The sequence below is a fragment of the Girardinichthys multiradiatus genome, chromosome 24, assembly GCF_021462225.1.
Source record: "Girardinichthys multiradiatus isolate DD_20200921_A chromosome 24, DD_fGirMul_XY1, whole genome shotgun sequence".
Taxonomy (NCBI): domain Eukaryota; kingdom Metazoa; phylum Chordata; class Actinopteri; order Cyprinodontiformes; family Goodeidae; genus Girardinichthys; species Girardinichthys multiradiatus.
Window position 1 is genome coordinate 5858993 of NC_061816.1, and position 27348 is coordinate 5886340.

Consider the following 27348-nt stretch of genomic DNA (forward strand, 5'->3'; position numbering starts at 1 on the left):
TCTATTTATTCGGGTAATTGTCTGATAATAATATTTGTTTGATTTAAATAATAAACATCCAAAAAAGCAAATACAGAAGAAATCTGTAAGGACTAAACACGTTTTCCCAGCACTCTAACAAAATATGAAGTGGCTGGAAATGAGGTTTGCTGTGGTTAATAGCTAAACTGACGGGAATGAGATTAAACTGAATTTAACTTATTGAAAAGAAGCAAACAGAAATTAAACGAGAAGCTGCCTCCAGGTGTTGCCCTGAAGCAACAACCAGACACTCTGTTGTCACCTGTTGCTTTGCATCTAAAGTAAATTCAAGTGTAACTGATATTTCCCGGTACTGCGAGGCTCCGCTCCGCTCCGGGTCCTCGGCAGCGTCGCTGTCAAATCTACTGAATCAGAGGAAATCCCAGCTGACCTCAGACGCTTCCTCCCTCAGATCAGCGGTGGGCGTTGAAACCGAGAGGAACTTACGCAAACTGACATCACTAGCGCCGTGATTCAGCCTAACCCACAGATTTAACAGCCATCTTTTAAGGTGGAGCGAAGAGTTTCAACTGTAGCCTCAGCAGCATCTTTACCAGGCTACAGAAATGTTGTTTTTTTACCAGCCTGCACTAAAGTTAATTCAAACTACAGAATAGACAGCAATAAAATATTTATTCAGGTGAAAGGTTGTTGATTCTAAACGTATTTCAGGATATTTCACAGTGAAAGTCTTCCTCTACTCATCATCAGTTGGCCGCCAACAGCAGCCTGCATCTTTAAAATCCTGAAATGAGCCCGTTTCCTTTCATACGTCGTGCCACCAGCTGTGGGTGCCACGAGGCGGAAGTGGTGGCACCGAGCTGCCACTGTGGTGAAACACACACTCTGCATGAAGGCTGCCGACGGTTCATCGTTTCCATTAAAGGCGCCTGGTATATGCCAGAGAGGGACGGCTGACGCAAGCCAAAAGTTCACAGCTTCGTGCTGCTTTAAAGGAAATTAAACCTCCTGAAAGGGAAAATGTGAGAGGTATATGCAAATGTGTGCATTCTTTAAGATAAATATGAACAGGTTTGTATGGCTTCATGCTTATTCTGCAGCAAGAACATACAATATGTCATTTATGAAATATCCAAAATGCAATTAATTCAGTTGTGCAGTGCAGGTGTGTATTTCAGGTGGCTCCTTTTTTGTATGATTTCTTTGCCGAAACTGCAGAAAACGTTATTTCTGCTCCTACAGTTTCATTGTGCTGCATATTTAACTGTAGCCTGTTTTCAATTATACTTTTATGTTTGTTTGATTTATTATTTTCATGCTGTTTGATTTCATTGTGAAAGTTGTTTATTTTTATTTTACTGTGCTGTTGATTCTAAAATCCTCCATGTTTGGCTGAATAATATCGATCTAAGATTTCAGTTTCTTAAAATAACCAGGTTGGAGTTCCACAAGGTTCACTGCTTGGACTGATTATCTTGTCTTTAAATATATCTTCATAGGGTGAAATGTTTTGACAACACAGCATAAATTTCCATTAATGATGATGCTCATCCATCCATGGTCAAAAATCGGGCTGTGGGGGCAACATGTCAAGGAGGGAAACCCAGACATCCTACTGGATTAAAGCAGATGAACTTAAAATGTCTTCTTTAAACCTTGAAATCCTTCTTCTGACAGAAAACACAAAGTGAGATGATAGCACATCTGCAGAGCTGTGCAATTCTGATCAGAGCTGCAGCTTTGTTCTCAATTAAAAGGTGAATTATTAACAGTTTATATATAAACATTGGCCAGTTTCTGAGTCATCACTAGCTGGTAGGTCGATACCGAGCTTACTTTTATGCACCGATGTGAAGCAAACTAGTCACCAACTGCTACAAGTGAACAGCTCAAAACAGAGAAACAGCAGTTCAGGAGAGGATTCATGATGTGGTGCACTGGAATTAAATACAAGCAAGACAGATGGGTGGAAAAACCTGCCTGTACTCTGAAACCCTTTCCTTGTCATTTATTTACACAAGATATTTTGTTTTCTGGTAAGCCCTGCTGCTGGTGTAATATGATCACGAGGACTTTAGGAGAGGGACCGAAGACGACAGCAAGAAGCTAGAACCAACTTCCCCATTAAAAAGACGGCAGCCTCCTGTGTGAAAACATTTCGATAGGAGCGATTTAGCTGTTATTCGGGGTGATTAACGCTGCTGCGGCTTCAAGCAGTCAAACTGCAGAGCTCGTGTGTGAGGTCTCAGATTGTGTCTCTAAACGTGAATGCAGTCAAACAGGAAGGGTGGGTACTATCTGCACATGTGCACGACTGCAGTCCAAATACAACTACTCAATGTCCTACTACAACGGAAAGCAGAGGAGCTGCAGTGTCTAAGCAACAACACTGACGGACTAAATGCGGGAAGAAGTCATCAACATGCCCGCCATGGTGAGGAGTCTCACCTGCAAGGTGAGGAGGAAGAGGATTATCAGCAGCCATGAAAGAGAACAAAACAAAACGCATCATTCGTGAAAAGTGAAGCTCAAATTTCCCAGAAGGTACAGGAGCTGCTGAGAAATCAGGTTGTGCAGGTTGTCAGAGAACAAGTTTACATGAACTGCAGTGACCTGTTTGAGCCAGGAAGCTGCGTTCTGCCATCCTGGCCTCATTTCTGCTTTCTTTTTACTGTTTATATGTAGAGAAACACTTTGGCTTGGTTTCACATTAGGTGTGAGAAAAATGAAACACAAGCAGACTCTGTCAGACTTGCTCTAGCATTTAAACACACCGCACTGCCACAGATTTGTATTACAGTTAACATGAAACCAAGCATGACGGTAAACATTTAACACACAGACTTTACATGCATTTCAGTACTACAAAACCAAGTGTTTTAAATCAGTGTTAAACAGATAAAAAAAAATATTTCTAGAATGTTGCGAAGTTCAGTTATCGAGAAGAAGGTTCCAGTGGGCTCCAGGCGATACAGAAGCATGCTGCCACCAGTGCAGAATTTGCTCAACACTGGCAGTAGGTGGGTTTGAGTGCAACAAATCCTGAAATAATCCTCTTCTTTCAAAGGAAAATATCATTAACAGACTGAAATTCTGCAAGAAATATAAGGATGGTCAGGAGAAGAACCCCAGTGAGAAACAGGGATCAGTTTTCAAAAAGCAGGTGGAGTAACAGAGTCCAACAACTGGGCTCAAATCCAACCCTCAAAGACTGGGCCCCATCACACAGGATTTGTCCCAGAAGTTAACCATGAAAATATTCACTCTTTGCATCTATATTTTCCATTCATAAAAGCAGTATATTATGCCCCTGTATTAATGTCAAATAGGATGCACACATTCAAAATGGCGCGAACATTTTTGTGTGTTTACTCCAAGCATGACAAGCACAGCAGGAAACTATTTCCTCTTCTAAATGGACTTGTTTTGTTTTGAAATGAAATACGGGCCAGCATAAACTCGTCACAAAGCCAGTCCCGAAGAGGGACTGGAGCGCTGGGGCCGCTGCATGGCATTACCACAGGCCTGAGCGTGACTATGTGCTGCTCGGGTTGGGCCTGGGAATGCTTGTTTTCCATCAGACGCTGGAGATCGGAGCGCTGACTGCAGAAACCCGCTTCTGGTTTTTACGTCACGGCGACCACAGAGGAAGGAAGGTTTTTATCAGATCTGTCATGAGCATCAAATGTAACCTGGACTGAGTAAAGGCCCAGTTTGAATTAAAAGTTCCGCAGAATATAATATGGTTTAAAAAAGTAAGGAACAAACATTTACCAGAAGCAAAGAAATTAGATGCCGAATCAAACGTCTGACGTCTTTTGTTGCGCAGATGGGAGCAGAAATGGGTGCTTTTCTAAGAGCAACATGGAAGCGGAGCTGTGGATGTCCCTCAGCAAACCAGAACTGCTGCACGGACTAAAGGCTGTGCAAAAAAGAAAAACCTCCATCTGACTTATATCTCCTTAAAGGAAGCTAAGCCTTATTAAAAATACAAATCCTCCATTTTGTATCCGTATAAAACCTTTCCACGTTAGAGATCCCTGATCAGGAATGTCCCACCTTCCGCTTCAACAAGTGCTATTTATGGATCCCAATTTGTTGGCCCTAAAAATACACGCTGCCTGGCTAAAAATATTCCAGAGGACTGCTAAACACATGGCTGCTGATTGCTTCAGCTGCTGCTCCATGCAGCCTCGATAGGAAACACATGGCAAACAAGCTTTTACACAGCCGGAGGGGGGGGAGGAATCACTGCAGGTAAGCTTTCCATCCTCCCACCATGTTTCCATCTAAATCTGCTGGTTTGAAGCGTCTTGCATGTCAGATGGTGGAGGCCAGGTATTAAAGGGTTAAAGTGGAGTGATTACCCAACCACAGCCATCGTTTCGGTGTTTAGAGCCGGCGGCGAGGACGGCCAGTTTGCCGACATGTCTGAACCAGATGGAAGGAGGTGCCTGCTCCTCTTTCATCTGCAGGAGCTGAGGTATGTAAACAAGGAGGAGCTGGGGCAGTTTTATCGCTCAGTCGGTCAAACAATAGACGAAAAATGTCAGGTTCTGTTCCTCCAGCAAACAGAAATTGACAAGCAGCTTTTAATACACCTTCTCTGTACCCATTCATTAAATTATTTATTTACTGACAACTCGTTGAAGCACTTTAAAACTAAATTAAGCTTAAAACTCAACCTGCATGCCAGAGGTTTTCCTATTTAAGGCCTTTTATCTGAACATTATCTGACAACTGAGGCTAAATCAAGAACTCCAGCTTTATTTCCAACATCATAACCAACAGAGACTAACTTCTTCTGTTTTAAACATTTCTGATGTTTATGACTAAGTTAATCCTTGCTTTGAGAAAAGAAAGATGTCCCAGAGTCCAGCCAGAGCACCTCCTCAGGCTCACAGAGGCCTAGTCCTGATGGTAATGGAGCAGCCTGCCCTGGGTTCAGTCTGCCAGGCCACAGGCACTTCCTGGGGAAACTTGCTGGTTTGATACGGCTGTGATTAACCACAGATATACCACATAAACCAGACTTGTAAACACATAGCGAGAGAAATGCCGTGACTGAAGATAGAAGACTCCGCAAGGACAGCGACAGGGTAAAGTAAAAGTTCAAGAGAGCAAGCAGCATCAACTGGTGGTAAACATCCGGGACTCTTTGGCTGCAGAGGTTCCAAAGCACCTGAGGAAAGACATGAATCAGCGGCTGAAGATAAGCTGATGGTTTAAAGGAGCTGCTCCTGCCGCTGCAGTGATCTCCATTTTCTGGCAGCTTCTCATGTCTTTAATGACCCACGCACACTTGCCTGGCTGCCTACATAAACTCTCATTCACGAGGAGAGAGGCGCGGCAGTCGCACTGCCAGTATTTTCCACCATAAAAATCCGACCAAACTGGATCCCCTGTCATTAAAACTGCAATGCTGCTGCAGCTCTGGATGTTTCCTGAAACCTCAGCAGCATCGGCATGCTCCCACAGTGGATATCCCAGTAAATATGGCCCGTTAGCTGCACACTCAGGGGTTCTACAGATGCAGACGACCCAGCCCACATGTTCAGGGCTGCTTTTAAGCAGCATGTGAATGAGCAACCTGTGCTGGACGGCTGAGGAGTACCTGAACATCGTGTGAGTTTATTCGGTTTACATGGGTTTATTGGAAGAGTTTCTGAGGCTCTCTCTGCTCTTCCAACTAAAGCAACAAGTTGACATGTTTTCAGCAACGGGAAATGAAACTCGGCACATTTTTAGCTGACATTAAAATGCAGATTGCTTCTGGTTGTGCGTGTCCTTCCTTGAAATGCTTATTTTTAATCTAAGAAAAGAGGAGACAGGAAGCTTAAGTTTAAGCTAACTGCAACGCGAGAGCAGCAGAAAGGAATTCAAACCGATCCAGTTTAAATCAATGCATCTATTTTAATTACTGACAACAAATTAGATCATAAACGCATAAAATCTGGATGAATATTTACATGATTTCAATTGTTAAATGTTTTCCAAACCCCAGGGAGACTGACTGATCTCTCTGAAGGTTTTATCTTATTGATCTCGTTTAGTGGCGGCCTCTCATTGTGATAGCAAAGCACAGAAAGCGTGACAGAAATGTAATTTAAATGCATTACTTGAAGAGAAGAAAAATGACTGCTGTGTGTTCAAGAGTCGTGAATTATTAGTTGAAGCTATTCCCTGGGATATCCTGATATCATCCTGTTCTGGCTGAGAGAAGATAAAGAAGACATAAACTAATGTGTTGTCCCTCTGGGATTTATTGGCATTACTGGAAAACGTCTCTGAGCTATCTCTGCGCTTGGCTGGGGCTCCGTTATATAAACCACACCCGTCTCCAGATTGCCTAATGAAAAGAAACGCTAGCTTTGACACATTTGGGTCGACAAAAGAGGAAGTGGAGTCAGGAAGCAGCTTGGTCTTCTGTATCCTGACTGTGGACCTTTCTGCGCTACAGTTTTTCATTTGAAAACCCGGTTCGTGGATAGAGACGGTAGAACCCCAAAGTGCAATAAGACAGTATCCGCAAATATCCATACAGATTTAAATCACCTTTTACAAACGTTAACATGCAAAGAAGCTGGATTTAATAAATGAAAGTACACCTCAGGTCGGTCAGGGTTCCCGTGCAGACACCAGGATGAAGGACGGCTGTGCTGCACATTTTATTCCTGGGATCAGATTCAGCGGAGTCAACAGCAGTTCTCTCAGTCCTGTAAATCGTAAAAACGTCCACAGTATTGCAGCTAATCTGATCAGACAAAGTGCCACCAAACTATTCTCCGCATCTTATTGGGTAGAGTTTAGCTTAGAAATGTAGCGACCATAGATGAGTCCAACTGGCAATTTATCTCAGGCATCATAAGGATCTGGGTGGATTGACCAACACTCAGAACGGCTGGAAAATCCATAAAAACCCACTGAAGATCAAAGAAAAGATCATTATTGTCACATGACCAACCGCCTCCTCTTCTCCAGGAACACAAACAGCACCAAGATGGAAATAAACATCGATTGTTATTATTGACCCAGTTTTACCTTATCTTATGGAAACTGTTGGAACACCAGTGTCACTCCCCAGCAAAGCCCGTTTTACATCAACATGGACCATAAAGGTGCCGGCAGAAAAACAGCCCCCGATAATCTTTTATGGTCAGACAAGACAAAGATTAAGCTGTTGGGCCACAATGACAAGAGGTGACCTTGGAGGACGTTCAAACGTAAGAACACTGCACCAACTGTCACGCATGGTGGTGGCAGCATTATGCTGTGGACCTGTTTTAGGTCTAGATGGCTGAAACTTTGATACAGTGGGACGTTCAGGACAACAATACCAAACACATCCAAAATGGCTCTGGAATGAAAAAAGCAGGCAAGTTGTAATCTGTGTGATCATAGCAGTAGTTCTTGTAGAGGAGTAACTTACACAACACTGGCTGCTGATAAGAGGCGAAGAAGACAGACTGATGAGCACAGAGGAAAGGTAGCTACTGATAAAGCTTTTCACGCATGAAGTCATGTTAAACATCAGCAAAATGTTCAGTTCTGTCTGTTTTAACCTGAGAAAAGCCCGGCAGAGAGTCCAGTAACAGCCCAGATGAACCGGGTTTGGCTCCAGCTATGGCTAGATCAGAGGTTAGCAGACACCACAAACCTCGCCCCAGGCGCTTCCTCCCACCCTGACTTCCTCTGACAAACATTACTTCCTTTAATGCACACAGGAGAGATTAGTCGACTTGTTTTACAAGTTTCCACAGGATTAACTGACAAGCTTGTGGAGCTCATAGTCCAGATGAAGCTGCGAGTCCATGCAGCGAGCAGATCCAACCCCGCTGCTGTTAAGTGGGTCTCTCCTGCTGGTTTATGCTCATTTTGTTGCTGGGTTTCAATAGAATCAAGCTCTGGGTGAAAGGTGCTCTGTGCTTTTACTTTCAGTGGGTGCTGTCGATTTCAAACAGACTCAACCAACTCAGAGACCTTTGATCTAAATTTAAGACAAAAACCTGTAAATTAAACTAAAAGTCCTAATTTATGAGCAGAATGTCAGGTTGGAGCATCCAGGGAGTTTCAGCATTGAGTTATTGACAACAGTGGAGCAAAATGAAAATGCAAATCCTTTATTTGCATTAGCGGAGATAAAAAGGCAGACGACACCCAGCCACGGCCTCGCCACTGTGTCTCAGGGTAATTAGCTACTTAAAAGCCGAGCGGTCAGGTGTTGGACGCCGCGACAGAGACAATAACCAGAGTATTTGATTGTAGTGGCGGCGTGGCACGAACACACAACTTATAAAGTGAGAGGTTTGAGTCATAGCAACAGGATGGCAGCAGACAGGTTTGCTCTGAATTAAACTTTATTTCAGGGAAACTTTAACAGGAACAAAGGAAAAAGTTGAAGTATTCAGCTTTTTGGCCTCGTCATATCACTTCCTGCGCATCTCCAGGAACTGCAGAACTGATTACATGAGGAGTAGGTTTTGAAATTTCTCAGGAAACTAAGAATACCACAGAAACGGTTCATTACAGAGCTCTGTCAGTGTTAGCTTCTCTCAATCCCACACTGTCAAAAACTAGGTCCACTCTTCCAGCCTTCGCAGGGTTTCAGATGGAAAGCAGCTAATAGTTAATGCAGTTCATTAATGGATCATCAGCAGTGTGACCACCTCAAGAGATCTTGCAGCTTACGGGTGTGTGTTTGACCTTGGGGGAGCATTTGTTGATGTCCATAAATATGGGAAGGGTTATAAGGCCATTAACAAACTATCTGAAGCACGTCAAGAGTTTATTATCATTTCACTGGTTTTACTTTAACAAGTTGCTAAGTATTTTCATGACTTATAGAGAGAAATAGCCATATAAATGCTCAAATCTCATGTATTATTTAGTTTCGTATTCTTTTGATAATTTGCATTACAAACATTTCCTTCTCAAATCTCCAGGCAGTCGCAGCAGATGGCCACTCACACTGAAGCTCTGCTCTGTTCTCATTTCTGCCCACTGTCGCCACATGCTTGCTCAGTATGAGGGACTGCAGCAAACATCTTAATGCAATCACTTCTCTTCTGTAGCCTAATGCACTATTAGGACAAGGGATTAGGATTATAAACTGGCTGACTCCACTGTAATGTAATTGGATCCAACTGGAATGCATGTAAACTGGATCAGTTTGTCTTGCTAGACGCCTTGAGAGAACATATGTTGACAATTGGTGCTGAGTTAACAGCTTCATTCCCACCAAGGTCGTTTGACTCCCAAGAAATGAGAAAATTATGACCCCTGATCAAACCAACACAACCCAGACTGGGCACCTCCTGGTAACAGTTGGAGAAATTGGACATTTCCTTACAGAAACCTTCTTGAAGGTGTTGGTTGTGAAGCGCAAACTAAAAGTACAAACTGTCTCCCTTGGTAGGTACAAATTGGTGCAAGAGTATAATATGTCCTGTAAGAAACAGCTCCTAAAACCCAGGTACAAAATAACTAATACCAAGTTTTCCTTTGGAATAAAACATTTCTCTACCCAACTGTAGGCGTGAAGGTTGTTTGCACCAGTTTAACCAGTGTAAAGGTTCATCTGGTGTCTGCTTATCTCAACAGTCAACTTCCTGTGAGTCAGACAAACCCTTTACAAACAGGCAGAGCTGTGTTGTCTGACACCACGAGCTGTTTTCTTTAACAGCTTTTAGACCAGACACAAATCTCACTTATTCATAAAGGCTTTGACCCGTCTGACTCACATAGTGAGCTCCTACAGGTGATCCTGGAAGAAAATCAATAACCAGTGGTCAGCAGATTTAAAAGCAAGGCTGATTATGACTGAACTGCCTGCATGTTTCTGCAGCGCCGCGTACACAGTCTGCTCCTCCCCACATGCCGCTACAGGTTTCCACATGACCGCCCGTGTGCCGTGTTTTGACTGCACTCCTCCAAGCAGAGTGTCTGCAGGCCCGATGCTATCGCCGTGGACAGACCTCCATCACTGACATTTCCAAAAGCTGTTTTAAAGGAATAAATGCGCCTCCACTTCTCCCTTTCCCCTGTTTTATTCTGATGACAGAACCGGTTTGAGGCAGCAGTTTAAAGGTCTTCTCATTGGACTTTGTCTCCCCTGCCAATACAAATATTGGTGTACAGGATGCAACAAAAAACAGTTCTCTGTCTTTTTCTCGTCTTAATCCTCTTCCTCTGCGCTGAACAATAGGCCGCGTTGGATGAAGTTCCTTCAGCATCAAACACATAAACGACAGACAGAAAACTCACTGAGAAAACAAAGTGTTGTTAGGTCAGTTTATGTTGATGATTATAAAAATATCTTTTTGTAAAAAATGAGCAAAAGTCGTTCCTCATTTCCATTTGTTCTTCCAAGCAGCTTTTTGTCAGATTTTCAAAATGGTCTCGGTCGATAGTTCTTTTTAGAGGTTTTATTTGGACTTTAGATCATTTTTTCACTTATTTTCAGTCGGTTGCATCTACCTGATTAAAACGAAGCAAGCTTCATTTTTCAAACTCAATGTATGGACTCTGTTGCTCAATATCATTATCAACGCCTGGTTCCAGCTCCTTTGGGTTATTCAGAATTACCATTTTAACTCTAAAAGAACCAGTTAAGGACTGGTTTAACCCTTCAGTGGAAAACCCCACCAAGCAGATGAAGGAACCTTCACAGAAGTATCTGGAACATCTATCAGAAGAGCTGAAAGTTGATTCCTGAATGAGAAGATAAACTCAAAGACTTTTATTGACAGCTATTTGGCTTTCAGTTTGTTGGAGTTGAGCAAATTAGTTTTTGTCTTTGTGGCCCGTCCTACATCCTGTTATCATAATCATAAATAAATGATTAATGTCAACCCTTGTGAGCTGTAAATATTCACCAGAGTCCAATCCGTATCTCCATCACAGCGTGTGGCTGCTCTAGATCATGTATGAGAAAGAAGCCAACATGTGACGTCCGTGGCATGAGTCCAATCATTCAGCAGTTTACCAGCAGGGAAGCTGCTCAGCTGACCTCTGATTTGGAAAAAAGTCCCTAATATTCCTGGAGTTTTATAACCGGCATAAATCCTGTGATCTGAGACCAGAACAAACTTTCTTTAAACTGCTTCACTCTGGTTCATTTGACTCTAGGATGTAGACAGGTCCCAGTGAATGATGTGAAACCAGGCAACCATTTCCTGCGGGCAGCAACCTGACGCAGCTGCCACGCTGAAAACTGTTGGTGTTTATGAAACGTCTGCTTCAAACTTGGCTGGGAGCGTCGACACCAGATTGAGACTGTTGACACCTCGTGCTGGCCTGTCAGTCAAAAAGCAGGGAAAAGCAGAAGTGGAAGCGAGGTGGGGACACTTTGTTCACAACAACACTCAGAGAAGTCCTCTGTGTTCGTCTAAAAATGACTCAGCCAACACGTGTGGACTGTTTCTTCTGTTTTCCTTAGTTCAGGCAAGTTAGAGTGTCTTTATCAGGAAAAAGGAAATCGCTTTTTTACACAAAGATGGCAACAAAGAGCCACCTCAATCTGGAAAACCCATGAGCGAGAATGAGGAAGGGCGTGTGTACATTCAGCGGAAGAAAATGAACGGACAACAAAGAGACTAAATGTGTGTACACAGCACTGAGCGTGGGTTTCCTAATGGGCAGCAAAGGAGGGAAGTTCAGCTGAGCTATTAAAAGACCACAAATTACAACTCGACACAGCCAGAAGCACCCTCAGCTGGGGCCTCATCAGCGGCACCATGAAGACTTCCAACCAGAACTTGGTTTCATCGTTCCAGAACAACACAGCCCAGCCTTGTTACAAACAACAGATTCTTCAGACCTCTTGCTTTTTTTAACCCTCGTGATGTTTAATATGCAGGTGCAGGCGCTTCTCTTTTTTAAATCTATCATCCTTCACTTTCCCTCCTGTCATTCCCAGCACCTCTCAGCAGCCATAAATCTGTCTTTATCCAGCCGCAGCACAAACAATACAGGATGTGCTGATTGGGTGATGATTTTTAGTGATCCTTGCAGTCATTCAGCGTTGTGTTGATGCTCTGATGGGTTTTCTGCAGACATTCTGGATGATTTTATGCAACGTTTTCTTGGTTTTGTTGTATTCTCTGTTGTATTATCTGGTGCAACATGGCAGGCAGGAGAGCCCTGCAGAGGACAGTGAGGGGATCTAAAAGGGTCAGAGCTTATATAACTGCTGCCATTTCTATTAATTTTTAGTCTTTGAGGAACATTTTTTGTTGGTTTCTTTGTCTTTTGGATCATATTTCTCATTTCTTTCCATTTCTGTACATATTGTTTTACATTTTACATCCAGTTCTAGGTCTTCCTGAAAGATGTTTTCATTCTCTTAGTCTTTTTTAGCTGTTTGTAGTTCTGATTGTCTCTGTGGATTATTTTACATATAATGTATGACTATTAAGCCTTTTTTAATTTCTTTCTGAGTTGTTCTGTAAGTCTTTGAGGAACGTTTGCATTGAATGCATTGCATTCATAGATATGTGCGTCTTCCTGAATAATTATATCACTTTCTGTTTTTGTGAAACATTTGTGGGTCTTACTTTATCCCTTTCTGGTTGTGTTGTTGGTGTTTATGAAATGTTTCCATCTTCTGTAGGTTTTATACAAAGTTCTGAAACAGTTTTCTTGAATTTGTGAGTCTGTTAAAACATATTCATATCATTCTGGTTGTTCTGTTCACCTCTGTGGAACATCCTTCATGAATATGTATGTTTTTTAGGATATTTGTTTGTATTTTGGGTTGTTTTGTAACGTTGCCATCTTTTTCTGGCTCTTTTATGCAAAGTTCTGGAACATTTGTGATTAATTTGTGAGTATTTTACAATATTTTAATCTCATTCTGGTTGTTTTGTCCATCTTTGGGGAACATTTTTGACTGATTCTGGACTTTTTTTCTGTTTTTAGAAGAATGTGTTTGCCATCGGGCCACTGGTTCTAGCAATTTGCTGCTGTGTTGCAACTCTGCGTTTCCACAGGAATGAGACGGTACATGGGTCAGTCACAGTGGAACCCTTTTGGGTCCCCCTGTCGTACTTGTTTTTTAATCCATCCCAGGGTGTGGTGTGTTTTTAGATAACACATGAACAGATGTCACATGTTGGTTGCCTATCGGAATGTGGACAGTGTTTCTAGTATTGTCCAAGTTAAAATGAGGCTTTGTGGTCACCAGAAGGAAGAGTGGAAGACAAGAAAGAAGACACAGAAAAAAGACAGACAAAGACGGAGACAGTGAGGATAAAAAAAGAGCCCTGTCTGAGCATGAAGGAGGTCTGCTTCAGAAACTTTGGAACAATGGCTTCATTGTGAGCTTTGGATATGAGATCAAACCCTTGGGTGTTTCCCAGCAGCCCCCTCGTCCTCAACCTGCAGTTCAGCCCCATGCTTGGGGACGACTTGAGAGTCGAGGACCGAAAGAACGGACACAGAGCTTCTCTTTCTGGACCACATCCTACTGGAGCCGTCGCTGGCCTTCCCATGTGCCTTCACACTACTGGGTCATCTTTGTCTGTGCAGGGATATTCAGGAGAAACACAGAGGGCTCCACAAACACAACGAAGGTTTCACCACCACAGCAGACCAGACGTTTCACTTTTTTACTCCATTTGATGGCTGACTTTGGATCAAACGTATGAAGGGTTCTCCAGTTAAAAACTTGGTCATACTCCTCTGCTGCCATCAAACAGCTTCTCCATGTAGCCCACGAGACACATCTTAACGCAGCTTTCCTTATCCTTTACATGCAACTTTAAAAATGCCGGGCATTTTTACAGCTTTAAGTGCTGAAACTTTGTGTGGAAAATATGCTCAGTTCCCCCTGGCGCCAAGTCTGAGTTTACCCTCCAGAGACCAGAAAATCAAAGCCATTTCCTGCTTAGTTACTGTCCTGCTCCCTGGTTGTTAAGTGGGGTCCTGACAAGCATCAAGAAACATCAAGGGAAAGAGGGGGCTTTGGTTATCTGCTTGCCTTCAGCACACAATCACATACATCCAGCTCAGCAGTGGAATGAGCCGGACAACACATGTCCACCTTTAATGTTTATCTGCAACAGTTAGTATCATGTAACATTTAGCCAAAATGTACATGTTACCTTCTGAAACTTAACGGCTACTTTCACAGAATTTACAGATCATACACTGAGCCTCCCATGTTACTTTTTAAAATTTATTAAAAACTTCCAGGTTAATTTTTTTGGGAAAATTTATTAAGTACGTTGCCACAACTTGCAGGTTACTTTTTATAATTTGCTACTTTTTTCCAGAATTTTTCCCAGAAAATAAACTTACAGGTTACTTTCCATAACTTTCACATTACTTGTTTTAGTTTGCAAGTTACTTTCCAGAAGTTACAGGTTACTTTCTATAGTTTAGAAGTTACTTTCCAGGGTTACTTTACATGACTGACTTACAGGTTACTTTCTATATTTTGCAAGTTACTTTCCAGAACTCACGGGTTACTTTCTAGAAATTACAGGTTACTTTCTATAGTTTGCAAGTTACTTTCCAGAACTTAAAGGTCTACTTTCTACAGTTTGCAAGTTGCTTTCCGGAGCTCACAGCTTACTTTCCATAACTTACAGGTTACTTTCTAGATCTTACACGGTACTTTTCCAGGATTTAAGATTACTCTATGGAACTTAGAGATTACTTTTGGGAATTTACGACAATCTAGAACTTAGCTTTGGATTATATTTGCCAGAACTTGAAAGTAACTGTAGTTTTTCTTTTGAGAATTTACCTGAAACGTAACTCATAATGATCCAAAACTTTGTCAGTGCTTACTGGTTGCTTTCCAAAACCTACAGGTAACTGCAAAATTGATAGCTTGTGTATTTTGTCACATTAACCTGTACATTTAGTAAGTTCTCGGCATGTAACCATAAAAAGTAACCTGTGACTCCAGGGTAGGTTCTGTTAACTTAACACATCTGACTTTTTGAAAGTAACATTTGTTTGACAACATTTTGAAAAACAACCTCTAAGCTAAAGGCAAACTTTACCCCATCCCCCTGGCAGATTTAAACTTTTGTTTGTTGTCTTAGTGATTTCTGATACGAAATGAGACGGGCATCTCTCAAAAGATAATAAAACATGGTAAAAATAGTAATTCATCTGTCTTTATTTACATTTTTTAATAAATGGCATTTCATAAATTATTTACATCTCTATAAATAATCAACATAAAAATTTTATTTTGAATTGACCAGCTCCTTCCAAGCCGACTCTGGCCCGCGAATAATTATCTATGGCCCCCTGGATGATATTTAATTACTATTAGAACCGGCCGCAGGCCACAGACGCCCGCTGGCGTTTTGCACGCACCAACACTACATTCCCCACAATGCAACGGTAGTCCGCAAAGTCACTGTAGCGCGCACAAGCGGCTTCATTGTTCATCAGCAATCACAGCAGATATCAACTTTCAGGTACCCCCGTCCACAAACATGGCTAAACGTACGGTGGACGCTGAGAACAGGGGGTTTCAAGCCAGGTGGGAGGCAGAGTACATGTTCACGGAGGCAAAAGGCAAACCTGTGTGTCTTCTGTGTGGAGAAAGTTTGGCTGTAATGAAAGAATATAATGCAATATAAAGTTTATAATGCACGCACTTTTATTTATGTATTCATCTTGATATTAAGAAACATACTTTATTTTTCAAACCAATTAAATTTTTAGCTGTTTGCCTGTTGAAAATGTTTCCCCTTGAGGTTACTTACAGAGCCATAACAAAATATTGCTTTATTCATTTAATTATTAAATAATGTACTCTGTGTTAAGTCTTGGTTCAATAGGCTATGTGCAATCATTTTAATATGTTTTAATAAACATTGAACCAGTCTGGCCCTTGGCTTGTAGCAAATTTGGTTTTTTGGCCCTTGGTGTATTTGACTTTGACATCCCTGTCTTAGAGGTTGGAAGGCCTCCTTGCCATCACCCTAATCTTTAGTCCCCTTCTCAGATTTACTATTATTCAGTCTCTGGCTGGGCTGCTCCAAAACATTTAAATTAATTCCAGTCAGAAGAGACATATGTGGGTACATTAAACCTAAATCTGCCAGGGGTATGAATATTTCAAGGCTTAACAGTGAGTTCAGGGAAAAAGAATGGCCAGAGTATCTTGAAAAAAGGCTCAAAGATTCACCAAGTAACCTGGTGGGTTTGGTTAAGTAATCAATAAGTTTCAACTAAGTACTGGAAAACAACCTCTAAGTTTAGGGTGAGATCTGCAGAAAAGCTGCAAGTTCCACAAAGTAACCTTATTATAAGTAAATCCTGTGCATTTTTATTTGTTGTACATTAAAGTTTTTCAACAAAAATAATCCTGAATAAATAAACTGCACTGTTGTCGTTAAATCTTCATCTGAATTTGCTGGGGGAAGAAAATCAATGAAAAAGTTCTCTGCGCAAAGGTCCCGCCTTGGTCCCATGTGGGGGAGTCACAACCATAAGAGATAAAATCTAATCTGTGGTCAGTTACAGGAAACAAATCCTGCACTCTATCAGACCCTTATAAATGTAATTTAATGAACTGACTTTCAGCTGTTTAAAGCCTGATGTTTTATTGTTTTCAGTTAAATTTGACCTTGTCCTCTGATCTAGTCCACCTTGAATAGTTTCCTGCCCTTAACGTCTGCTTTCATTTGACTCTTAAATGAGTCTTAAAGGCTCCCTTGTGAGCACGGGTCGGCAGCAGAATTACAGGGGAGTGACGAAACCTGCAGAATAATTAGCTATGGCAGAAAAGTATTATGATTAAACCTCGACATACACGGCTAATTTAGCTTGCATCCTGACAACACCACCCATGTCTGCAGAGGTTCTAGCAGGAATTAGTCAGGAGATACAACACTCTGAAAGTGGACAAAGCAACCTGTCGCAGGTAATGAGAGTAAGACATGTGCCTACATGACAGTAGGAGCTAACACAGAAAGCTTTGACAACAACAACCCAGAGTCCTGCAGCGTTTGCACGAGATGGAGGTTGTGAAACAATTGGACAACCAGAGGACGAGAGGCCCCGGGGTGCTGGAACAGGTTGGTCCATGGAGGAAGGGAGCAATGAAGCTGTTAGAGCTGCAGGCATTGGTCTGAGAGTAACCAGACATCCTCCACTGCCTCTGACTGAACACCAAGCGACCTGTGCTGCCAAATAATTGATGAGTCCGAAGAAACAGGCTCTGCTGTGCACCTTCAGCCGACAGGTTGTGAAAGGAGAGAACGAATCCTGAAAAGGTTCTGTTTTCTGCAGGCTCTCAGGGGTTAAAGAGGGGCTGGCTGATGGGGCTGTTAGTCACTGTCAGTCATTGAGTGATCAGCCGCCAGCAGCTGAGATTTCTGGCTCAGTTGGAAGAACACAGACTCCCGTTGATACTGCAGCAGTTTCATTTTTCTGTGATGTGGTCATGCATCACCTCTTCACAGTCTGATCTGCGCTCCAATCACCATGTCTGCTGCAGAATTCACCCTTTGTGGCTAAAGCTCTTAAAGCGATGAGAAACAACAGAGCAGAGACAGTAAAAACAAAGAGCTAACTCTGATTCAATGTTGCCGTTCCTCACATCATCGTGGAGGAAATCGGGTCTACTTTTCTTCCCTGCTGTCGTTTCAGATCATTGAAGTCTGCAGGCATTAGTTTCTGCACAGCTTGCTTAAGATCTCAACACAAAACTCAAATCAGGTTGAGGTCTGAACTTTGACTTGGCCATTGCAAAATCTTTATTCTTTTCTTTTTCAGCCAGTCTGGTGTGTTTGGGATCATTGTCCTGTTGATGATCCAGTGTGGTCCAAGTTTCAACCGTGGACAGATGGTCTCACTTCTAACTCTACAATACTTTGGTCTACAGAGAAGTTCATGGGCGACTCAGTGACGGTAAGGTGCAGTCAACCCAAATCACCACACTGCCACCCCCGTGCCCGACAGTTGGGAGGAGGTGGCGAGAAATGCCGTGTTTTCTCCAAACACGAGAGTAACCAAACATCTAGTTTCTGTCCTCTGTCCGAAGAACCTTGTTCCAGAAGTATAGCATGTCCCCTCCACACATTCAGTGTTTTCCTAATTGCCCTGAGTACAGAACGGGGGACCTCAGATATCTTGGAAATGGCCTTCCCTGACTAATGGGCTGCAACGGTTGTTTCTATCGGGTCATTGCTGATGTCTTTCTGCCTTGGTGTTGTGTTAACACACGCCTACGTCCTCCAGAGCATGTTTCTATAAATGTAAAGCCTCTTATGATGTAAACATGAGGGTGAACCTTCGCATACAATCTTAAAATGTCTCAAGAGCTGAAGACAGCTCAAATAGGGGTGATTGACCTCAAATTTTAGACAACAGAAGACAAGAGGTGGACACCAGCACTGCTGACAACACGCTCGCCTCCTGTCCTTCCACCTCAAACCTCCTGTTGCTGAGGAGGTCAGGTTTAAATATACGGTAAGCCGGAGGGGCCAGATTTCACAGCCCTGCACAGATTTAGCCTCCCAGCTGGTGAGCGCCACAGTCCCATTCAGTGCTCACTGTAAACAGGAGCCTTCGGTTCCAGGCGGTTTGGATGTGATCGCAGACGCAGAACAAAGTCAGGAAGTTTCCTGGAAACTCAACACACAAAAAAACGCTAAGTGATCTTTGGATGACACGCAAAGATGACAGAAATAGAAGAGATTTTACTCTCATATAAATAATCAACTGAGCCCCGGAGGACACATTTGTCTTTTCAAAGGAGTTAGAAAGCATCGTTCTTCCTCTGTTTCTCTCTAACAAAACAAACTCTTCCACTGCTTTCCTTTCAGTTCACCTCTTCTCCAAGAAAGCTGGTCCAACTTTCCTTTCTTGATTTTCTCAACATAAACAGTCAAAACGGGGCTCAGTTTCTTCTGCTGATGGTGAAAACACATTTCTACCCCCGTTATCATCCTGACTTTTGAACACCACTTATCCTTTAACCAGATAAAAACATATCTACTTCCAGAGCAGTGCATTGCAAAAGTATTCACACCCCTTGAACTTTTTTCACATTTTATCAGGTTACAACTACAAAGTTCAGTGTGTTCATTGGGGTTTAGTCTGCCTTGTGCAGTTCCAGATTCCCAGTTGTATTTGGGTCTGGGCTTGGACTAGGCCATTGTAAGACATGAATATGCTTTGATCTAAACCATTCTGTTGCAGCTCTGGTTAGATATTTAGGTTTGCCGTGCTGGTAGGACTCTCCTGTCCTTCACAGCCACTATCGGGTTTTCTTCTAGGATCCATCCACCCAACTCAGACCAGCGTCTCTGTGTTTGCTAAAATAAACCCACAGTATGATGCCGCCACCACCATGTTTTATTCTGGTAGTTCACTTTATCTCTGGTGTGCTAAGGATCATGTGCACCCGCCTTTGTGTTCCTTTGTCTTCATGATGATGTTCTCTAATGTTCTCTGAAGAACACCTGAGGCCAGATACAGAACCTTATACTGAGGTTAAATTACACTTAAGTTGGTTGCACAGGATTTTATTTAGGGGTGTCAGAGTAAAAGGGGCGCCATATAAATACACACGTTTTTTAAATTCATTTTTGCATAAAATGCTAAAGACCAGCTATAATTTTCCTGCAATATAATCCCAAATAAACACATCGAAACTGTCAGGAAAGTAAAAAATGTGGGTGAGGAACACTTTTAAAAGGCGTTTTAGAGATTATATATTCATATTTTCTGCAGAAAAAGGATGAAAACAGATGTTTACATCACAAATTGAACAAATGATCAAGCTGGAGCTCCATCGCAGCCTGATTAAAAACAAACCAACACTGTCAGAGCCAAATCAGCATAAAAATCACATCTTCTCACCGTTAAAGAAGCTCTTGACTTTCAGGTAGCCAACGCTGAGCCGCAGTACTGACAGCTTGTCCAGCCGAGCCCGGACCTCCTCGGGGAAGGGCAGCAGGTTAGTGAGCTTGTCCAGTTCGCCATTGAGACGGTCCCTGTGGCGTTTGGACGGGTTGGACTTTGTGCCATCGGGCGGGGGAGGCTTGGGCCTGCGGACACAGAGGGAGAAAACCCGACGGTGAGAATCGTTACCCAAATCTAAGCAGTCATCTGTAACACAGCTGAGAGTGAAAAGTTAGGTTTGAGTGAGAAAGATCATGAAGGCTACAACAAACAAGCTGAAGGTACAAGTAAAACTGACGTTTGAGTGCATCAGAGCTTCAAGAGCTGCTTTTAATCCTCATATCACTGCAGAACGGACACGGCGGGGGAGAAACCTCAAATTACAAACATCTCTGTGTGGAAAACTTGCCCTGCTGCAGCCTTATGCCTATCAGTTTGAATCACACACCGTCTTCCTGCCCAGCTGCTGCCGCCGAGCAGAAAACGACAGAGCTCAGACCACCTCGGCTCTCCAGAGGTAACCTGCTTCAACCCCTGTCGCCATGGGAACCAGGTGAGCAGAATGAGGTCATCTGTTTTCTGGGACTTGTTTCCCACCGGCGGGAGCTGAGCGGCCCACGTTGGCAGAGTTTGTCCTTCCTGAAGGAGACCAGGAGGCAGGTTTCTCCCCATGAACGTCCTGTGACATCAGTCAGTGGTTCAGCTGGCTGCAGGTCAGAGCGGCAGCATCACCTGAACCAGGCCTGAATCTGCGACGGAACCCAGGCCAACGCTGCGAAGACGAGCTTTGGTGTTTACACAGAAATCTGCTCCCAGCTGAACCGCTCCATATCTGATCCTATCAGCCTGTGTCAGCATGTCCTCACCCCTAAAGAGGCATCTTTTTAGGATCATTCCAGTCAGTTTTAAAGCTTCGTTAAAACTAATCTGCACCACTTTAATAAGAACTATAAATCCACCCAGGGAGCAGATACACTCTGATCTTTTCTGTGTCACACAGGTCGCCCTAACGTCGACTTCTTACTGACAGCAAGTTTTCACAACACTGGCTGATATTTCTGTTTCCATCACAGAGTCGATGTTTGACTCAGTCTCAACTATTTATATAATACACGTCCTGTAGCAGTAATATGTCAAATTAGAAAGATCTATGTTCACGCCTGATCAAAGGTTGGAAAAATAAAGGAGAAAGTTTCAGCTCATCACCCACATTGCACATGAAAACACTGTAAATGTAAACAAAATGACAGATAAAGAGCTTACATTAGAAATAATTATGATTCTGCTTCTTTAAATCTCAGTGACTGCTAAAAAACACCCTGCGATTAACGTGTCCAGGCAGCTTCACCGACATCCCATCTAAGGACGGACAGATTTCTCTCAGGCTGCGGAGTCACAGAGCATTGGCTGAATCTTCTGCAAACTTTGACCTCACAGCTACAGGTGGGGCTCGCACAGAGCAGCTCCACATCTGCTGCTTTTTGAGGTAAATCGGCTTCAGATGTTCGTGCTGACTCGAACACCCTGCTGGGGATGTCTGACTTCTCAAGGAGCGCAAACACAAACTGCAGCAGGAACAAGGACAGGTTTGGTTGCCTCATGACCTCTGTCGAGACAACATAGCCCAACTCATACTCAGACACAGTAATAAATCCTTAAAAGTACCATAAAGTCCACATTCAGACCGTCTGTTTTGCCTTTATGCTTCAGATTTTATTTAAAACAAACCTAGAATGATTTTTTTTTTATTGCCAAATGTCCTCTATCATGTCAACAGCCTTCAACAAGACCAGAATAATTTAAGATATGAAACTTTACAGGTTCTGCATCCTGGAAAAGGAGCAGACAGCAGCTAGATAAACAAGAAAATAAGCCAAATTTCCAAATAAACAAACCGTGTTTACCAAACCTGCAACAATATTAAATCTTGATTAAACTTAGTTGTTACAATAAATTCACAAATCAAAGTTTGAGGCCAATTATAACTTTTTCTGTTCAGCAAAACTCTGACTTGCTGATATTAATATAAACAGATTTCAGTTCCTCTGAACAATAATTAACAAAACTGAAACTAGTTTTCTATGAGTGGAACATTTGTCTGACATCATTATAAAATATTTAAAGTAAAACCAAAGTAATTTCTCAATAAAGCAGCAACAGATGACTCCAACTGAAAAGGAATGGATAAAAAATATTATTATGAAAATCTGTGTAGATACATAAATATTTATTTATTGTAACTTTTATTAATAATAATAATAAAGAAGAATGAGGATGGTTTCTTTTGAGGGGAAACAGGTCTGATTTATCTTTTCTTGTAGGGTGTAAATAATTATTTTTATTGGTACGGCACAGTGTCATTTAAGGAGATCTCCTGCTGGGAACAGGAGCTGTAAAGTCAAATATTATTTTAATATCGAACTAAAACACATACAAAATGATTGTCTTGGTGACATTTTGAACCGTATGTTACATCTTAGACCAGAGATCTGTTAGTACTGCATCAAAAGGCTGAAAAACGCTTGAAAAAAGATGGGAATTCTCTGTTTCCAATCAAAAACTAGTCAGCGGTTAAGCTGAAAAGCTGGTCCCCGATCAACAACCAATATTCTGGATGGATTCCTAGTCAAAGTGTGCATTTTATCATCTGTGAAAGTCTGTTCATGTCAGAATTATAGATGAATGATATATCGACGTTAACATCGGTATCGGCTAGTTCTTAACATATCGGTATCGGTCTGATAAGTAAAAGTGGGCCATCTTTGTTTGTGGAGAGGGAGGGGAGGGGCTTGGCCATGTGGTATCTGTTTGGTCATGTGACAGTGATAGTGATAGCACAGCATTGTGGGTGTTTAACTGAAGGAGAGAAGCAACGTCAGTGGTGTGGTTGTTTTTAATGATGTCAATCGGATAAGGAAATGTATCTGTAAATATCGATTACCGGCCATAATTAATATCGACATCGGCCCAAATTTTCATATCGGTGCATCCCTAGTAAAAATATTTCTAAATAACAGGAAAATCTAGGAGCCCTGTGTGAAAATATAATAAAATGACAGGTGTGTGTGAACTTTAACGGCATATTTCATATTTTAGTGCCAGAAAACCTACAATTCTTGACAGTATTGACATAAATCATTCACAACTGGTTTTTCAGTTGTTTCCTGAAGCAAAATAGCATTTAAGAGGCACTTTTTCAAGAGTGAGTGAGAGCTTTTGGAGGCAGGCCTTCAAAAAATAAAATATGCACTGACATATATGAATGATGATGTATAAAAAACACAAACTAAGACAGGCAATTGCTGCAAATTTCTTTACTATACTGACCTTTCTAAAGGAAATATGTCAAATGAATAGGTGGCTCCTTATTGGCAACACACAAAAGTATGGACTGAGTATTCATATGTTGCCCAAAGGCCCTCTATGCAGGAGAAGTTGAGGAGCTTTATGAAAACAAGGATTCAGATTTCACACCAATACTAAGGCTGATCGTTTTCATAGAGTCAACAGCCAGACCTTCAGCTGACTGCAGATGTTAAAGTAATGAAATGTTACGTTTATCATGACTTAATCTTATTTTTGCTGTAGATGGGCTTAAGAGACTTCTAGCATAACAGCTACATAACTGTAGCGAAGTTAAACCCGCAAGAGTGAAATATGGATGGATGATTTGTAAAAAAACAAAGAGACTTTCAGCTGCTTCCATTCGCCGTTGCTTTTTTAAACACAACTCACACATATTCTGATGACAAAAATGTTCCATGAAACGTGAGTGTTAAGTAATAATACTGGTCAGGACCAGTGCAGAAATTACATCTATCTGAATGCTGTCAGAAATGAAGTGTTTCTGTCACAAGCTGTCATCTACCACTATGGTGATAGATGCTGGTCTGTTAGGTCTTCAAGCTACTGCAACCTATCAACGTTTCTCTAGACTAGATAACTCTCCATGTAAATCTTACAGGTTTTGCCCTCACTATATTATATATACACTATACACTGTTATTTGACACTTTGCTACATATTGCTTGACTTCTGAACTTGAAATGAATAGAAGAGTCAGCAGCTACAAGCCTGAGCACAACTGAAATAAAAAAATATATAAATGGAAAGCATTAAAATGTGTATTTCTGTAAAATAAATGTGTAAAAAGTGACCTTTCCTCTCTTGTTAATAAGACATCTGTTTCAAATAAACAGCATATGCACAACATATCTGAAATCAAGGCGAGATGACTATCACTGCATTCCTGACGGCGTTCCCTGCAAGAACAATGAGCAGCCAGTGTTGTTGCTCCTCGTCTTATCGAGCAGATCTGTCCTGGAAGGGCCGTTAGAGCTGCAGAAACTTTGCATTATACGGGAGTGTGTGTGTTTTGGAGTTGAAGAAACACTCTCTCCTGCGCCTACACAAAGACACTTTGTCTCTGACAGGGCAACAACACCTTTTCAGAACAATAGAGACCAAACATCGTGTTCTCTGCTGTAGCTATGATCCAGGAACAACAGGGGGATCATTCGAGCTCCACCGACACCTGAGCCAATAAAATACATGCAACTAAACACTCAAAGTATCAAATATATCAGAAACACTTCAACCTATGGTCTTTAATCGATAAACTACAATCTGTTCATGAAATAATGCGCCCTTTTAGACAAAAGCATGGAGACTATGCGAGGAATGTACCAGTTTCTCAGCCTAAAAAGCTTCGCTAACAGAGAGGCTTCTGCTGTACTGTCTGCAGCTTTAAAGGCAAAGAAAACTCAGAAAACTTGAAACCATCTTTAAACTCTCTGAACCTCCTTGTTCAAACCATCCATACAAGGCCTCCCTGTTTTCTAACATCTACTCTTATTCGCTTGTGTTTCCTCAGAAAGCTGAAGGCCTGATTTCCATCACGTGTCTGTCACGAGAGACAGAGGGAGACGTCGCGTCTGCTGCAGCTGTCCGATCACTTAACACATTACATCCACGGCAGCGTGACATCACCACAAACCCGACGTCCGACCGCCCTGGTCCACGTGAACCCATACCACTCGCACCAATCGCCACCTGAAAAGGCCAGCTTGGATGTGATGGGTTTTTATATAAATGTGAATTAATGTGTGCACAGATCTTATCAGCGGAGAGACGTGTTGCAATAAAAGCATGACCTCTGACCTAAATCTTCTTTTCATGACTAATTGTGCCATTTTTCAGAATTTCATATGTGCTTGTGGACTTTAAAACACCCGAAAAGCATAACTAAGGAGATGCAGTGTTGAGGTTGAGCCTGATTTTAATGTGGGCGAGCTCTGTGGTTACAGGGTTGTATTGGGTAAGCCGCATTTGTTCGCAAATAAAAACCGACACACATCATGTGACGATTTGCATAAAAACAAGGTGACATACGTCTGCTCCATCAAACAATCAGAACCATTATGGATGAAGGTGCTGAACTAACTAGCAACAATGCAAAGACCTTCAGAGATATTTTATATTAAGGCTTAATTTTAGACCGGGCCTTTAATCTAAACCCACTTGATCCTGTTCAGGGTTGCAGTGACTGACTCACAGGACAGAGACATGCCATCAGAAGAAACCTACATGCACACTCCACGTACAAGAGCCACAGATGGGTTCTGAACCCAGCACCTTCTCACTGCATGACACAGAAATCCCAATTTCACTTGCATAATGCATCGCTGCTATTGGCCTCTTTCCAAACCAATTAAAACACGCCTGGAGCAGATCTGACCTTTGAAATAAAGATAACACGGCTCATAATGTGCTGGAAAGAAAATAACTGTATATAAACCCATCTTTTGTTGTAGCAGCATATTCTCGTACTGAAAATCCAACCTTTAATTTGAGTAGATTGAACAAATTAAATACAAAATTTTGTTACCTGGTGTAGACCAACTTTTGCCAGTAAGACAGCAACTAAGGGCGACAAACATCAGCAGGCCCAGACAGGCATCAAAGGACCCACCACGTTGTCGGTGGTCCGAGGCACGGTGCCCAGTAATCCTTATCGACCCTGTTTTATTCAGAACCATCAGCACGTATGATAAAACGATCCAAGGCTCCTGCCTCAACGTACTCCAGCAAGCTGCCAATTAATAGAGAATAATTCCTGATCCTGATATGTGTCGCCCTTTCAGAGGACTGGAGCATACAGAGAGACGGATCTTTGACCGTTCCTCTTTGCATAATCAGTTTAGATGAACACAGTTGGGGCTCTACTCTAATGACTTCCTGCAGGATTAATGTCTGAAATCAGGGGTTTCCAAACCTTTCATGGCCGCAGGTGTATAAAATCCAGCGCCAAGGCGTGCAGACTGTTTCTACAAACATTTATTCAAGACCGGGTCGTCTCTGTCTGCAATAGCCGAGGGGTGAAGGGTCGGCAGTTATACTCACTGGCTGACTATTTGGCGCTGCGACGCCACGAGCGAGCTGCTGTTAGCATTAATGGGGTCTGTTCAATATGGCTGCTTAGACTGGTGATCGATGTTAGTTTAACTGCCAACTAGAGGTCGCATGGTTTATGAAACACCGGATTCACACTGAAAATAAGAAAAGTCCATTTTGCACGGATATGTAAGTTTCTGTGGGAAATAAATTAATTCAAGTAACAAAAAACTCAAGAGCCGTTTAGGAGCCGAAAGAGCCGGCTCTTTTAAGTGAGCCAAGTCAAAAGAACTGGCTCTCTAAAAGGAGCCCGTTGAAAAGACCTCACTACTTCTAGGTCCAGTGAAAGGAGTTCCTTATGCTTCGGCATACGGAGACATTTTGGACAATGCCAACTTTGTGGGAACAGTTTGAGGATGGCCCTTTCCTGTTCCAACATGACTGCACACCAGTGCACAAAGCACGGCCTATAGAGACATGAATGAGTGAGTTTCATGTGGTAGAACTTGACTGGCCTTCTTGTCCAACATCAGTGTCCGACCTCACAAATGTGCTACTTAAAAAAGGGTTGAAGTATCCTAAAATCACATCCAATAAATGTCTATAATGCTGTACTGAAGTGTCCATAGAGCATCAGAGTCACCTTAAGACTCTGGGACATCACCGGATCCTCGCACACAAAGACTTTATTTCTGTAAAAACAAGTAAAAGTCTAGAAAGGTTTGTCAGAGAGGAAGTGAGTGAGCAACCATTAAAGTATTCGCTGCTGCGATGAGTCTGTGGAAGGAAGCCAACCAGCCTGCACAGAGCTGTGACCTCAGCCTCCGACACGTCTGGAATGAACTTTCACACCATATACCACATCAGTAACCTCCACTTGCTTTTAGTTGGTTATTTAAGCTTCCTAACTTCTCTTTTCTGTTTTATAATGTTCATAGCTGAACGCCGCATCCTCCCCCAGTTTGTCTTTCCATAATTGAGACACATTACCACACATGAAAAGTTTTTTCAGCGTTTCCTCGTGTTGGAGCGAGTGAACACACAACTCGCCCCACCAGCTCCATTTCCCCACAAATAAAGAAAGATAAACTCCCT

The 27348-nt window shown here is 42.2% G+C and overlaps 1 protein-coding gene and 1 long non-coding RNA gene across 4 annotated transcripts in view; one reads left to right on the forward strand and one right to left on the reverse strand.

The window, feature by feature from the left end:
- ahr2 (aryl hydrocarbon receptor 2) overlaps positions 1 to 27348 on the reverse strand; it is a 53639-nt gene that overhangs the window by 23369 nt on the left and 2922 nt on the right. For both annotated transcript variants that reach the window (XM_047355898.1, XM_047355897.1), the window contains exon 2: positions 19819 to 20006. In XM_047355898.1, coding sequence (XP_047211854.1) covers positions 19819 to 20006 — 188 coding nt within the window. The remainder of the gene's footprint in view (positions 1 to 19818; positions 20007 to 27348) is intronic.
- LOC124861963 lies at positions 4129 to 25030 on the forward strand. 2 transcript variants are annotated; one of them, XR_007036799.1, is made up of 5 exons: positions 4129 to 4239; positions 4379 to 4465; positions 17728 to 17862; positions 21162 to 21303; positions 24734 to 25030. It is a non-coding gene; the product is annotated as an uncharacterized LOC124861963 (long non-coding RNA). The 2 variants fall into 2 exon arrangements; XR_007036800.1 differs by lacking the exon at positions 21162 to 21303.